General features: G+C 55.6%; 1 protein-coding gene across 4 annotated transcripts; it reads right to left on the bottom strand.

Moving 5' to 3' along the window:
• Positions 1-4,029: 4,029 nt before the first annotated feature.
• Positions 4,030-13,165, bottom strand: RPS6KA4 (ribosomal protein S6 kinase A4). Of its 4 annotated transcripts, none has more exons than XM_032489724.1 (17): positions 13,006-13,165; positions 12,832-12,903; positions 11,964-12,182; positions 11,757-11,872; positions 11,128-11,235; positions 10,825-10,905; positions 10,643-10,746; positions 10,399-10,549; positions 8,240-8,404; positions 7,475-7,603; positions 7,161-7,294; positions 6,987-7,080; positions 6,325-6,498; positions 6,050-6,244; positions 5,601-5,760; positions 5,248-5,411; positions 4,030-4,984 (listed from the first exon to the last, which is right to left on the bottom strand). In XM_032489724.1, the coding sequence occupies exons 1-17, from the start codon at positions 13,058-13,060 to the stop codon at positions 4,787-4,789; spliced, it is 2,319 nt and encodes a 772-aa protein (XP_032345615.1). In that variant the 5' UTR covers positions 13,061-13,165; the 3' UTR covers positions 4,030-4,786. The 4 variants fall into 4 exon arrangements, with proteins under 4 accessions (XP_032345615.1, XP_032345617.1, XP_032345616.1 ...); XM_032489726.1 differs by having other exon boundaries at positions 11,808-11,872; XM_032489725.1 differs by having other exon boundaries at positions 4,787-4,984; positions 7,161-7,273.
• Positions 13,166-14,346: the final 1,181 nt, after the last annotated feature.

The raw sequence follows: 14,346 nt of genomic DNA, 5'->3' as shown, positions 1-14,346 counted from the left end.
GCATGCAAGTGGCCCGGATGTGATCCCCAGTACCTTCATTTAAAAAAAAGAAAGGCCACGTAGTCAAAAATAGAGAAGTGTAAATAAATCACAATATATCCATATAACAGAATATCATGTGACTACCAAAAAAAAAGTTTCATGTAATTACTGACATAGATATTCACAATCTATTTCTGAGTTTAAGACAGGCTATAAACTCTCACAGCTTATTTTACTACCTTGTCCAAGAAAAATCTCTATTAATAAAGAAAAATCAGGAAGTGAATGCATCAAAATGTTAACTAACACAGATTATCTATGGAGAGTAATGCCACCAATGAGTTTTCATTTTTCCCTTCTGTATTTTCTGATTTTTTTTTCTAAAGCTAACATTAAATGAAGGTGAATTTTTTTCAATCATGTGTACATATTATTATTATATTGTACATGAAAATATTCCTGAAGTCTTCATACAAGAACTGGTCACTTTGGCACCTGGTGACAAAAGGTTGGTGGCTAAGGGCCAGGACATGTGAATGAAAATTATTTTCACTGTGTAATCTATTGTAACCTTTGAATTTTGCATTATATGATTTTATATCTTTTTACAAATACAAATTAAATTTTTGAAACAAAAAGGATTTAAGGGGCATCTTTAACATTTCACAAACCTCATTTTTGTGCAGCAGTGAATGTGGAAGGAGACTACTGATATCAGAGTTGAATATGCAGGTCCCTAGAGGGGTCAAGAAGATAAATGAGGGACAGAGCTGGTGTGAGTAATAGGGAGTGGTGAGGACTGTGGCAAACCAGAAAGCAGGGGCCTTCTCTATGTGGCAACAGGATTCTGCTCCAGCTGGTTAGGCCATGCAGGAAGGGCTGCCAGCCCTTCTAATTTGTCAATCATAGTTAAATATCCAGGCTTTCATATGCATTTTCTCATTTTAAAACATGAGCATCTGCCCCTCCCCCACCAAAAAATGTCTCTATAGACCAGGCATAGGTGCCAGTTTGCAAACCCTACTACATTCTTGTTGAGAGCCTCAGGGACAGTTAGGAGACTTGCCCAGAGTCAAATGGAGTCAAATGGTGGTTTCAAAGGGCACAAACTCAAAGTCAGCACCTCGAACTTCAGTTATAGCAGCAGTTAGTTAACAGTGACTTAGAGAGAGGTGAATGTTTACCAGCTGCCAGGCCTTCTCAGGGGCATCAGCATTTTAACAGAGCTGGGAGCCCAAGCCTGCCCTCAGAGGCCATTTAAGAGTGAAATTAAAGGCCCAATGCAGAAAGGTGAGCCCTCCCAGCTCTCCCGGAAGAGGCAGACTCCACATAAGGCTGGGCTGGTCAGAGGCCAAAGTCAAGGTGTAGAAGCAGGCTGCCAGACTGCTGGTCCTGATTACTTGCCTCTGAACTCCCCACCTCCCTGCCCTTGGCCACCCTCTCCCTGCCCACTCTGCTGGTTCACACCTCGTCCAGCCTACAGCCTAAGTCACATCTTTCTCCCCTGTGGGCTCCCTGGCCACATGGGGCAGAGGCAGGATTCAAATCAAAGCTGCTCATTCCTCTGACCTCGGGCCCTTTCCAAGCAACAGGCTCCCTCCTCGGGGTTATTCCCATCCTCTGAATCCGATGAAATGAGACCAGGAAGACCCCTTTCTTAGCATGGTTTTGAGTCATGTGAGATGAAAGGTGAGGAAATTAAAGATGAGAGACTATTTTTTACCCATCAAAGTAGCGAAGGTTTTAAAATGATAACACTCAGTGCTTGTGAGCATGTAATGAAATGGGACATTTCATACCCTGCTTCTGAGATTGCATTCCAGGACAATATTTGTGAGGGATTATTTGAAAATATATTTCAAAGTATATATCAAAGTATGAAGGCAAATTTACAAAACAAGACTTAGATGGCTGGTTGCCTCGGGCTGGAGGGTTGAGGGGAAATGGGGAGTGACTGCCAATGGGTCCAGAGTCTCTCTTGGTGGTGAAAAAAGTGTTCTAAAATTGGATTACTGCACAACTCTGAATATTCTAAAAATCACTGAACTGTACTCTTAAATGTGTGAATAATATGGTATGTGAATTGTATCTCAACTTAAAAATTATATCTCAATAAAGCTATTTTTAAATGCACATTTAAAATAAATGCACAGATTTATGTACAACCTTGTTTGTACCTGCTACATTTATGATAGAAACAAAGTTTTAAAAACTCCAAACGTCCAGAATTAGAGTAAAATTAAAGCCCATCCTCACTGCAGATCTCCTGTGCTTGAGGGAAATTTGGAATCAGAGCACTGGACGGAAGACACTTCTGGCTGAGTGACTTTTAGCAAGGTCCTGACCTTCAGCAAGGTCCTGACCTTCACTGACGCTCATGTTTCTCATCTCTTAGGTGGAGACGATGCTTTCCTCATCAGCTAGTTGTGGAGAGAACCCAGGTAGCACGCTCAGGCCGGTCCCTGAACCCTGGAAGACCTCAGTAAATCTCAGTAAATATTTGGTGGTGAAATGACCATATTATCACATTTGTTCATTCTCCAGTTCATCCTAAAAGCCATATGACCCAGGGAAGCCCAGGGCTGTTAGGTGACTTGCTCAAGTCACATGGCCAGTGAAACAGGAGTCAGAAATGGAAAAGCTCTCCCCTCCCCACCTCCTCCTGGGGACCTTCTCCTGGGCCCTTCCATCCTCCTTCAGCTCCATAGGATGGGACACATCTGGGTGTCCCCACACCCTATACTGTGTTTGAGCCACATCCATAGGGCCCAACTCGCCCACCAGGCCTGCCTGGCTTTGCCCTGACATCTGCATCTCTGGGGCCTGGGCTCCTGTCCCCAGGCCTCCAGGTACCTCCTCCTCTAGGAGGCAAACCTCAGAAAAGAAGGAGAGATCCACTCTGAGATGACCCCACAGGGTGGTTATGGGGAGAGAAGGCCCGGAGGCAGCCCAGCATGGTGTCCAGGCAGGCCTAGGGGTGGAAGATGGGGCGTCTCAGGACATCTGCGCTATAGGGACAAACAGCCCTGAGCTGGCGTGTGCAGAGGTGCTTAGGCCAAACTGCCCGATGGCCACAACCACCCAGCAGGGATGACACAAGGGCAGTCTCACACCGTCCCTGAGAGGGCACTCTGACCACTGTCAGAGCCAAGGGTATGAGCTGCTCCCCAGCTCTCCCTTCCTGACAGACACCAAGCCCTGTCCAACTGACCTCTCTCTAGCGTCCACGCCTTCTCCTGCTCTCCACCCAATGAGCTTGCAGAGGGGAGGCCAAGATCTAGATCTAAGCCAATCAGCACACTGCATCTCTGGCCACAGCAATTGGTTCAGGATAGGCACCTGACCCAAACAGATCTAATCAGGGTTCATCTCCGGATTTCTGAGGAGAATGCTAAAACAAAGACTATCACCAGATTTCAACCTGTAGCCTTCCGGCAGTACCTGGCACCCATCTTGGGGCCAAAAGAAGAGTCCTCCAGACATCAACAACACCAAAAAAGAAAGAAAGAAGAAAGAAAGAAAGAAAGAAAGAAAGAAAGAAAGAAAGAAAGAAAGAAAGAAAGAAAGAAAGAAAGAAAGAAAGAAAGAAAGAAAGAAAGAAAGAAAGAAAGAAAGGAAGGAAGAAAGGAAGGAAGAAAGGAAGAAAGGAAGGAAGGAAGAAAGAAAGAAAGAAAGAAAGAAAGAAAGAATAAAAAGCTGAGACAGGGAAGCTGAGTCCTGATCATGTGTTTGCATCCTGATCAGGTGTTTGCATCCTGATCAGGCCTTGCCTGAAGGCACACCAGGATTGTATAGTTTAAAAAGACTAAAAATCCTGTTGGGCTGAAGCAAGTTTAGATCGGGTTTTCTACTTAACAATCAGGAGAATCCTAAACGATACATGACAGAGCTGTCAGATACACTCAAGACTGGTCCTCCTACTGTTCCTCTCAAATGCCGAGGACAAATGGAACCATCTTTGGTACCAGGCAGGGTCTGCCCTGTCTCTCCTCTCTGAGGCTCCAGGCCCCATTGACCCACACACACCCACACACATACACACGCAGATGCCACACACAGCACTGGGTGGACTTTTATTTTAAAGTCAAAGGCACAGCCTGGATGGGCTGAGGCAGTGACTGTGGATGCCCAGCCCAGACCCCCAAGGCCCCACCCAGCTAAGGGCAGCTGTGCCAAAGGGGAGGGGATGGGTGAGAAGGGGGCCTCCCATTTTAGTGGGTCACCTACTTCCTTCCTTAACCCCAATAGGGGAGAAGCAGGTGACACAAAGTGAGGCAGAAATGCTTCAGGGGGTCCCCCAGGGCCTCTTGCTGACCGGCCCCCCAACACAGGTCTTTGGTGGACGTAATTGCACAGACAGTCCATAAAGTGACAGTTTGAAGGGGTGCCCCCTCCCAAGAGCAGGACCTCAGGGGAGGGCAGGGGAGAGGTCCCAGTTTCTCCCTGTGGCAACTCAGTGCTTAGAAATGGGGGAGGAGCCCTCCCCTGCTGGAGCAGCCCCTGGGGGAGAAGTTCCTTCCACCAGATGAGGCAGTATCTTGGCAGAGGGCCCCCCACACGTCACTCCCCGGCAGGCCCCCTCCCTCCCTGCATTTCTAACTCTATCTGGTAAGACATAAAAAAAAATTCTCTGCTTATAAAAATACTTCTGCTCTGTCTTGGGATGGGGTGGGGAGAAAGAGGGGAATGGGAGCGAAGGGTAACGATCCCTGGGGGTAGGGCGGAGCCGACGCGAGAGGCCTGGGGGCAGCAAGACGGCCTCCCGGATCACAGTCCCTTGGAGGGGGGGTCACAGTGGCCGGGGCTAGGAGGGAGGCAAGGGTCCGTTGGCTCGTCTGGGGGCTCCCTTGGCGGCAGGGGCCCGGCCGGGGACGCTGGCTGGCGCAGGAGAGACGCGGCGGGAGGTGGCGGCGGTCCGCAACTTCTGTTTCCGCCTCTTGGCCAGCGGCGCGTTTTCCACGCTCTTCAGGAAGAAACCCTCGCGTTTGCCCCGGTTGAACGCCTGGCGGAAAGGAGAGGGGAAGTCCCACCGGCCCGGCCTCGACTTCCAAATCCTAACTTTGGCCCCCATCCCAGACCCTCCCTCCCATCCCGCTAGGTCAGGGCCAACAGGTCTTTGGCTTCCAGCCTCTTCAAAGGTCAGGGCCCCGGCCGACCAGAGGCCAGGACTCAGATGAACTCAACCGTTCTGGACTCTGCGGAGTCACCTCCCAGAGGCCCCGCTTCTCCAGGCTCAGTCCCCCACCCGAAGGCCCCGCCCCTCACCATAAAGGTGGCGTTGAGCCCCGAGCGCACAGCCGGCCCAGAGGACTCCAGCACATCCGGCGTCCGAAGGGGAGGCGAGGAGCGCGCGCTGCCATCCTGCAGCCACGAGCTGCCCCGCAGCCCCTCGAGCTTCAGCCGCTTGGCAGGGTCCACAGTCAGGAGCCCTGGAGGCGAGGCGGGTGAGGAAGTGTTGGGACCGGGCCGAGTGTAGAGGCTGTGGGGAGATCCTAACAGCCCCACGCCTCCCCGACAGGTCCCCCACCAGGATACCTGACCCAGTGGCAATCCCTGTCCCACCATAACCCCATGGCGTCCCCCGCCCCAAACATGGTCTGTGACCTCCGGCTCCGCACCTCGGACCAGCTCCTTGGCTTCCTCAGACACGCCCTGCCAGGCCTCCCCGTCAAGGGAGAAGCGCCCTTCGCGGATCTTGCACATGATCTCTGCCGCCTGGCTCTGCCCGCCCTGGCCTGAGGCCCCCTGGAAGGGGACCTGCCCCGACAGCATCATGTACTGGGTGGGAAGAAGGAAAAGAGAGACTAGTCCAGGTTCCAGGGTCAATGGAGGCCAGGAAACTGACTCAGCCCACCGCAGGACCACTCACCCTCTCCACCAGGGTAACTCCTGAGGCCCATGAGTGATAAACTCTGACTTCCAACCCCTAATACTCGTGTGCCTTGCCCTCAGCACCCCAGCGACCCCGCCTCCGGATTAGGACGACCTCTGACCCCAGCCTCTGACCAAACCGTGCCACCCCCACCAAGAGGATTCCTGACATCTCCCCATGGATCCCGTCCCATACCAGAATGACGCCGAGGCTCCAGAGGTCGCAGGACTCGTCGTAGCCCTGCTGCGCCAGCAGCTCGGGGGCCGCGTACTGTAGCGTGAAGCAGGGCGTCTGCATGGGTCCAGCGGGGCTCTGCGGGCGCAGCCGCGCGAACCCGAAGTCGATGATCTTTACCGGTGCTCCGGGCGTATCATCGGCGTACAATATGTTCTATGGGGGCGGCAGGGCGACCGTCAGAGACTGGCCCTTCGCGCCGAAGCCCTCCCAGTCTGCCGAGGGCCTGCGCCCACCTCGGGCTTTAGGTCGCGGTGAACCACGCCCGCCTCCTCGTGCATGAAGCTCACGGCCGACACGAGGCTGCGCAGGATCTGGCTCGCCTCGGACTCGCTGAAGTGCCGCTTCTTGCGGATGTGCTCCAGCAGCTCCCCACCCTGCAACAGCTCCAGAACCAGGTACGTATGCAGCTGTGGGCGCCGCAGTGGGCTTCGGTCACCACCTGAGTCACTGTCACCACCTATCGACCCGGCGGGGTCCCATCCACCAGCCCGATCCCTGCCCGCCCGCCGTCACCATCAGGCCCCGCCCATGTTCGAGCTCTGACCTGAAGACCACCCTGAGAAACTCTTTAGGCTCCGGTTTAGGTTATACCTGTCTTCCAGGCCCCTGTCCCTTTGGCCACCTTAAAACCCCTCCCCTATAAATCCTACTTCCCCCTCACGCCCTCAAATTCCGTTCCCCTGGCCATCCTCAACTCCGCCTTCCGGTCCTCAGGCCCTACTCCCCTTAAATCCCACCTCCATGGCCTCCGAATCCTCAGGCACCCTGAGGCACCCTCAGGCCCCGCCCACGCGCCCTTAGGCCCCACCTCCTGTCCTCTTCCCCGACCCTCGCCCGCCCTCCATGCGCAGCCTCCAGCGTCCCTGCGTTCCGCCCCAACCCAGCAAGGCGTCACCTGGTCATGATGCACTTCGTGCAGCTTCACCACGTTGGGGTGCGACTGGCACAGCCGCAGGGCAGCCACTTCACGCTGCGTATTTGCCTCAAGCCTGGGGGCAGGGCAAGCAAGGTCAGGACAGCTGACCTCCGGCTCCGCCCTCCCGGAATCCTCTCTGCCGGGCCCGCCCACCTGCGGCTGAGGATCTTGACCGCGAACTCCTGGCCGCTCTGGCGCTGGCGGCAGCGGCGGCACACGGAGAAGCTACCCTGGCCTAGCGCGGGCTCCCGCAGGTCCAGCTCGTACTGCTGGAAGAAAGGCGAGTCCTGGGGGCGAAGGGGCCGCGTCAGAAGTCCTACCGGGGAGCCTTGTGGCCATGCCACGCCCCACTTCGGAGAAGCTCCGGACCTCACCGAAGTCACAGCGGGCGCCTGGTGAAGCCAGGTCTAGAGTCCTGAAGCCCAGGTGCCCCCAAGCCCACTTCTCCCCACCCTGGCCCAACCCACCTGCATCATGGCACTCCTGGCCACTGCTGCCCGGCCAGGCCGGTCTCCAGCGCCAGATGCTTCCAGCACATCTGTCATCACCGCATTGTTCTGGTCAAACAGGATGGATGGCGCAACGAAGGAGTATCCCTGGTGGAAGGCGGGGTTGTTAGGGGTGTATGGGCACTGGGGGCTGGGGTGCAGATGGAGTCACCAAAGGGCCAGACCCAGCAGGAAGGAGGGCGGGGGCAGATAAAAGACCCTGAACTGGAGTGGTTGGGGATGATACTTTTGTATCCTGGTGCACACAGGATATGTGGACATTTTATTCCACCTTGTTCTGTGATCGCTTGGGGCCATGTCTGTCCCCCCACCAGTCTATGACTCTACTTTTCTCATCACAGTGATCCCCCCAAGTGAAGGGTGCCTGTGCCTCCAGTAATGTGGTATGGTATGCCAAGGGACATGCAAAGCCACAGTGTAAACAAGGCATCTCCTCCTAGGTGTCCACTTAAACAAGTAAATAATTGAAAACAGTATTTTTACATAACAATAAAGAAGTATGATGGAGAAGAAGGGAAATTAACATGAAATTTAGAGATAAACTAGGAAGTTCAAAGACATATACTGCCACAGTGCCCTCTATGACTGACAATTCTAGGTACCCTAAGAGTGGAGAGACCTGGGGAAGATGCTGAGTCCTGATCAGAACACAGGGCCTGTGCAGTGCCCACAGGTCAGCATCCTGCCTCCCTCACATCTGTGGATCTGTGAGCTCTCACTCACCTGGAAGATGCGAGAGTCCCCGGGTGGGGGGCTGCCAGGGGGTGAGTAGACAGGCTCTAACCGGGTAAATTCCTCTGCAAAGTTGCCCACATCCAACTCTGAGCGGATCTGGGGTCGAAATGGGGCTGGAATCTTCCTGGCAGCCAGAGCAGCCCAATCCAGACCCTGTTGAAAAGGAATGAGATGGGGGGTCAAAGGGCAGGAAGTGGAAAACCCTGTCCACTCAGGCCACCCTCATTGGGCAGCTCCTTAGTGAGGCAAAGGTCTCTGGCATTTGGGTGGGAAGCTGTTCTTCCTGCCTCTAGGACTTCTGTTTCCCTTCCTCTGATAACAGAATCCCTGTTTCCCTCAGAGAATCACCCCTCCACCACACTCAGTTAATTCTGGGACTTTTAAGAGAATTGATGTGCAAAAAACCCCCAAATCTCTTCTACTGGACTTAAATTTGGGAGGATATGGCCCTGGAACTGCTGGGAAGCTCCTCAGGGTCTAATGATGAGGTGCTTGTGCAGAAAAGCAGAACCAAGAGACAAAGAAATTCCTAATAACATAGATTTCAGCACCTGGATTGAGCTTTGCCTGAAAGCAGGCCACTTTCCATTGGACTTTTCATTTAAGGGAGCTAAAACATGCCTTTTTATGTTTAAACCAATGTGACAGAGCCCATTCATTGCCTGCCCAACATCCATTCTCCCTATCTTCCTTAGAACTATAGCCCCAGCCCCAATTTTATTTCAGGAAGCAATGTACACAACTAAAAAACAGTATTTTACAAACTTCCTTGCAGTTAGCAGTGACCAATTACTTGTAAGCAAGAATTACAAGGTAGGAATCCAGGGAAAGAGCCTCAAGAGGAGGGTAAATGTTGGTTAAGTGCCCTTTTTGCCCTTCCCCTCCTTCATCCTGCCTGAAGAGCAGCCTAGATAGCAAGAGCTCCAGCAGTCACCTTGTACCATGAGGCAATCCTGGGGATGGAGGCTACAGGCTAAGTACAGAGGAACTTTTTTTTCTAATTGAGCTTGGCTTCACAGCAAGGGATATCTTCATCACAGAGACTTAGATTCCTGTCTCAGAAAGCTTTTCTAAGGGTTCTTCCAGGCAGTAGTTGCTGGGAAGATTCAAGGAGAAGGCACTCACAGCAAGGGTAACTGATGCCTGGCCCACAGTAAGTGCCTATACATGGATACTTTTGTTACTGTGTCAGAAAGGGGGCATATCTAATACCCACATGTAAACAGAACATAGCAATTAACAGCATGGGCCTTCAAGTCACCCAGACCTGGATTTGAATCTGAGCTCCATCACTTGGCTTAGCGATTTGGGACAAATTACTTAACCTCTCTTAACCTCAGTTTCCTCATCTACAAAGATGAGGATATTCAGGATGGTTCTGGCTTACGTGAAATAATGCAAGCAAAGGGCCAAAACACAGGTGTTCATTGTCATAGGGTCCTGCTAGACAGTGACACTGGCCATGCACAGTGTCCGAGCTAGCGAGGTCTCACGAGGAGATAGAACTCACTCTACACTGCACCCTAACAGGTATGTGCTTTTAGTAAGTGAACAAAACCCATGCAGCCGATTCAGATGCATCCGCTGAAGTACAGGCACAAAGACTGTATGGGGACAAAGACCAAAACCCTGAGTGGATTCTAAGAGTCATAAGTGTGACTTTTAGTACTGATTGGGGTTGACTGGAGACCTGCAGTCTGTTCCCAGCTTTACACATTTACTGTGTGATCTTGGTCAGGTCACCTCACTTCTCTGAACCTATCCAATGAAAGAACCAATGAATCCATTCTCAAGTCCCTGCCAGCCCTGACAGGCAGTGAAACTAGAATTCTTTACCGCAAGAACACATCTTCCAAGTTTCAACAGAGATGAGTGATGGTTGCTCCAGCCAGTCGGGAGGGTTTCCTACACTAGCTGGGCTCATTTGCCCCCTATGCCCGCAGCCAACCTGACGGAGCACGAGGAGAAGGTGGGCATGGAGAACTTCCAGCTGCTCAAGGTGCTGGGCACCTTTATTTACCTGGCTGGTTTTCTAAATCAAGTGAAACTGGCCCATCTCAGACCATCCCTCCAGTGTCCCCCAACCCAGAGCAATAGCCCGGCCCCAGTGTGTGCACAGAGGTATGGGGGCAAGCCAGGAGCCTCACCTGGAAGAAGGGGTGGTTCTTCACTTCCTGTGCCCCTTGGGGTCCTGCACCCAGCCGCTTCTTAGGGTCCTTGCAAAGTAGCCGCTGCAGTAGATCCTGTGCCACTGGCCCGATCCGGGGGGGGAAGGGAGGGGAGCACTTCAGGATCCGTCTGGGAGGATTGGGGGGGGGCGTCAGGGGCAGCGAGCCCCCCTCCAGCCCTGCCCAGGCCCCTCAGCCACCCTCTGCTTCCAGCCCCGCTCACCGAGACACCTCAGCCTGCGTGTTCCTCTCACCCTCCAGGGTGAAGGGCGAGGCCCCAGTCAGCAGCTCGAAGAGCAGGATGCCAAGGCTCCACCAGTCCACAGCCTGCCAGGCAGAGCCAGGGTGAGGGCCTGCGACCACCCCGGCATCACCTCTGCACACCCCGCTCCACTGCCAACCCACCTTGCCGTGGCCCGACTTGCTGCGGATGATTTCAGGAGCCATGTACTCGATGGTGCCACAGAAGGAGAAGGTCCGCTCTTTCTGGGAGGGTAAGAGGACCCGTTTGGACACCAAGCTGCCCCCAAGGCTCAGAGGAAGACTGGCTGGACTTGTGAGGGTTGGAGCAGTGGTAACTTCCCAAAGGCAGGGCCTGGATCTACTCACCTCTGCAGCCCCAAGCAACACAGAGCCAGGCATTGAAGCAGGAGCCAGGAGGGGAAGGCCTGCTTGGGGTGCAGCAGGCAGAGACTGCCCTTCACTCACCTCCTCAGTCAAGAACTCTTTGCTAAGCCCAAAGTCCGTGAGGACGATATGGCCCTCGGAGTCCAGCAGCACATTCTCCAGCTTCAGATCTCGGTAGATGATGCCCAGCTGGCAGGAGCAAGGGGGAAGTAAGGACTCCTCCCCAACACCCCCCATCCTGCTCCTACAGCTCCCATCCCTGCAGTCAGGGGATGTCCAGTGCAGGGGGGACCTGGGCAGATCTGGGCCATTGGATAGGAGAAGCCATTTAAAATGTAAAAGCAAGGAAGGAGGACTCCATGGAGAGGCCCCAGGGGAGGGGGCCCCAAGTCCCAGGGAGAGGAAACCCATGTAAGGAGCCCCATTTCATGACGCCTTTGGGAGCCAAGGCATGAGGTCTCCATTTGAGGAAGTTTGGTGAACATGGCCCCACCAGACAGCCCCAAGTTCCCTGTGAGAGGAAAGCCCCTTCGAGGAGGCACCAGGGGAGGAGACCCCACCAGGCAGTGCTGAGGCCTGCCTTCCAGGAGACCTCCTTCCCCACGGAGGCCATCATGCCCCAGACAGCCAAGGCTGCTATGTTTGCAGGCCCCTTCTAAGGCCCAGACCCAGGCCCACAGCAGTGGCCAGGTGGCCAGGTCCCCACCCACCTTGTGCAGGTGTTCCAGTGCCAGCACGATCTCACCCCCGTACATGCGCACCTCAGCCTCCTTGAAGTATTGGCGCTGGTAGAGGTGGGTGAACATCTCACCGCCATTCACATAGTCTGGGTGGGGTGGTGGAAGTTGAGAAGCGGCCCCCATGGGTGGCCCCACCTGCCTCCATGGCCCCCAAGTTTGGGAGGTGCCTGCCCTTACCCAGGATGAGGTGCAGCTTGGCATCAGTCTGGAAGGCATAGTGCAGCGTGACCAGGAAGGGCGCCTGGCGCACCAGCTCCAGCACGGAGCGCTCTGTGCGTGTGTGCTCCTGCGTCTTGGCACGCTGCACCAGCGCCGCCTTGCGCAGCACCTTCATGGCATACAGCTTCCCCGCGTCGTGCCCGCCCGCCTTCCGCACCAGGAACACCTTCCCGTAGGCTGTGGGAGCAGCAAGTGGGCGGAGGGTAGGCAGTGAGCGGGAGGGTGGTGCAGATTGGTGAGGGTGGGAGGCGATGCCAACCCAGGAGAGTGTGCAAGTTGGGGGAGACAGATGTGCAAAAAGCTAGCAAAGCCTTCTTAGGAAAAGGTTTGCACACCCCCAGGAGCACAACCAGGGAGGGGATGTGCAAACCAGGCTGGAGGGCACACGACTCCAAGATGCCTGCAGCACAGGGTGGGGGCGGGGCATGTGCAAACCTGTGGAAGATCAGACAGATGCAAGAGGATGCAAAGCCAAGGAAGGGAGGCAGAGGTAGTGCAGACAGGGGAGGGATGGAGTTTGCAAAGGCGGAGAGGGGGCTCTCATATCTCTCAAGGGGAGGAGCTGTGAAATCGCATGGGAGGGCTGCAAGCCTCCAAGAGTGTTGGCAAATCTGGGAGGCCCTTCCAGGAAGGAGCGATGTCAACGTGGAGCAGCCCTGGGAGTGGGCACGCAAACCCAGGCAGGGCAGGGCGAGGCAGGCAAGGCGGGCTGTGCCAGGAGAGGGTGGGGGGCATTGCGGTGGCCTGGCCCAGCCCAGGAGGGTGTGCAGGCCAGAGGCCCAGGGCACCCTGCCTGGGACACCTGCCGGTGGATGAGGGTCCTCACCTCCCGTGCCCAGCACCTTGAGCAGCTGGAAGTTCTCCACGCCCACCTTCTCCTCGTGCCCGGTCAGGTTGGCTGCGGGCACAGGGGGCAAATGAGCCCAGCTAGTGCAGGAACCCTCCCGACTGGCTTGAGCAACCATCACCCGGCCTGCACCCCCGGTCACCCCTGCCCCACCTTCCGTGATCTGCAGCTCCACGGCACAGCCCTCGTCCTCATCCTCGTCCCCCATGGCGGGCGGGTCGCTGGGGCCCGCGCGACTCGGCTCCGGGCGGCGCCGGTTACATGGCGGCTCCGGCCGGGGCGGGCGCTTCCTGGTGCCGCCTCCGGGCCGAGGCGGGCTCCGGCGCCGCCTCCCAGCTCCCCGCCCCGCGCGGCCTGAGTCAGGCGCTGGAACGTGACAGTGCTTGGCGGCGGGTGGGCGGGCGCTGGCCGTCTGTCTCCCGCGGGCGCAGGGGACTGGCGCCAGGGCTATGCGCTCCGGGACCCCAAGTGACCCTCCTGGGGACCTGGGAACACCCCCTGGGAGCCAGGCCCTGGAATCTGTGGATAACCTGGAGCCTCTATTGGGCTGACACTCCCAAGCCAGGTGTCTGCCCCAGGCCAATAAGATGACACCAGCCTGTGCCCCAAGAGGGGTGGGGGGAGGTCCCACACAGGGGCTTTAGAGCCCTCCTCTCCAGCGTGCCAGGCCTAAGGGCAGCCAAGCATCTCTGTCCAATTCTTAGCCACAAGCCAAAGTGAGGGATTTCATAAAAATCACAGCCCACTTGCCTCATTTTTGATCACTCCTTGACCACAGCAAATAGGGGAGGGGATCTGTAGGTCCCCTTGACAGACGAGCAGCCTGAGGCCCACGGCCACCTCTTCCAGCTGCTGCCTGCACAGCCGCAGTGCAGCACCTCTCACCCAGTGTGGCTCTCACTCTTGGTGCTGGGCAGGCTAAGAGGGCGTCTGGGTCCCAGAAGCCACCCAGCCCAGCCCAGCTCCCTGTCTGGAACCCCGCAGCCACCAAGACCAAGACCCTCTTCCCCGTGGACGTGCCTCTGCAGGGGAGGCAAGGGGGCTCAGGCACCCTGAGGACCAAGCCCTGTCTCTGGGTTCCCCCTACCCAGAGGAGCACCTACAGGGGCACTGAGAGGGAGCCCAGCCCGACCCCGTGGTGGATTTTCTGACTGAATCTCCTTAAAGCAGAACTGTAAAAGCACCTCAGCCCTCAGCCACCATTTGCAGCCTACCCAGCGCCACACACCCCTCACAAGGTCCTGCCCCGTGGTCCCCAAGCCTGACACAGAGCAGACCTCAAAGTCGTGTCAGAGCCACACAACGGCGGCCTCCTCTCCCTGTCAGGCCCAGAGCCCATGGCCGGCCTGTCATTCAGAGCCTTGTCCCCCTCCCTGGCAATTGACAGGGGCCACCAACAGGGTGGGACAGCCATCAGAGCCCCCACCCTGAAGGACTATAGAAGGGGGCTTCCAGCTGCTCAGCCTGGCCAGAGGCCAGGGGGTGTGCTGCCAC

The sequence above is a fragment of the Camelus ferus genome, chromosome 10 (genome assembly GCF_009834535.1).
Source record: "Camelus ferus isolate YT-003-E chromosome 10, BCGSAC_Cfer_1.0, whole genome shotgun sequence".
Lineage (NCBI taxonomy): Eukaryota > Metazoa > Chordata > Mammalia > Artiodactyla > Camelidae > Camelus > Camelus ferus.
The sequence above is the reverse complement of the archived record's forward strand: the minus strand, read 5'-3'. Positions and strand labels throughout refer to the sequence as shown.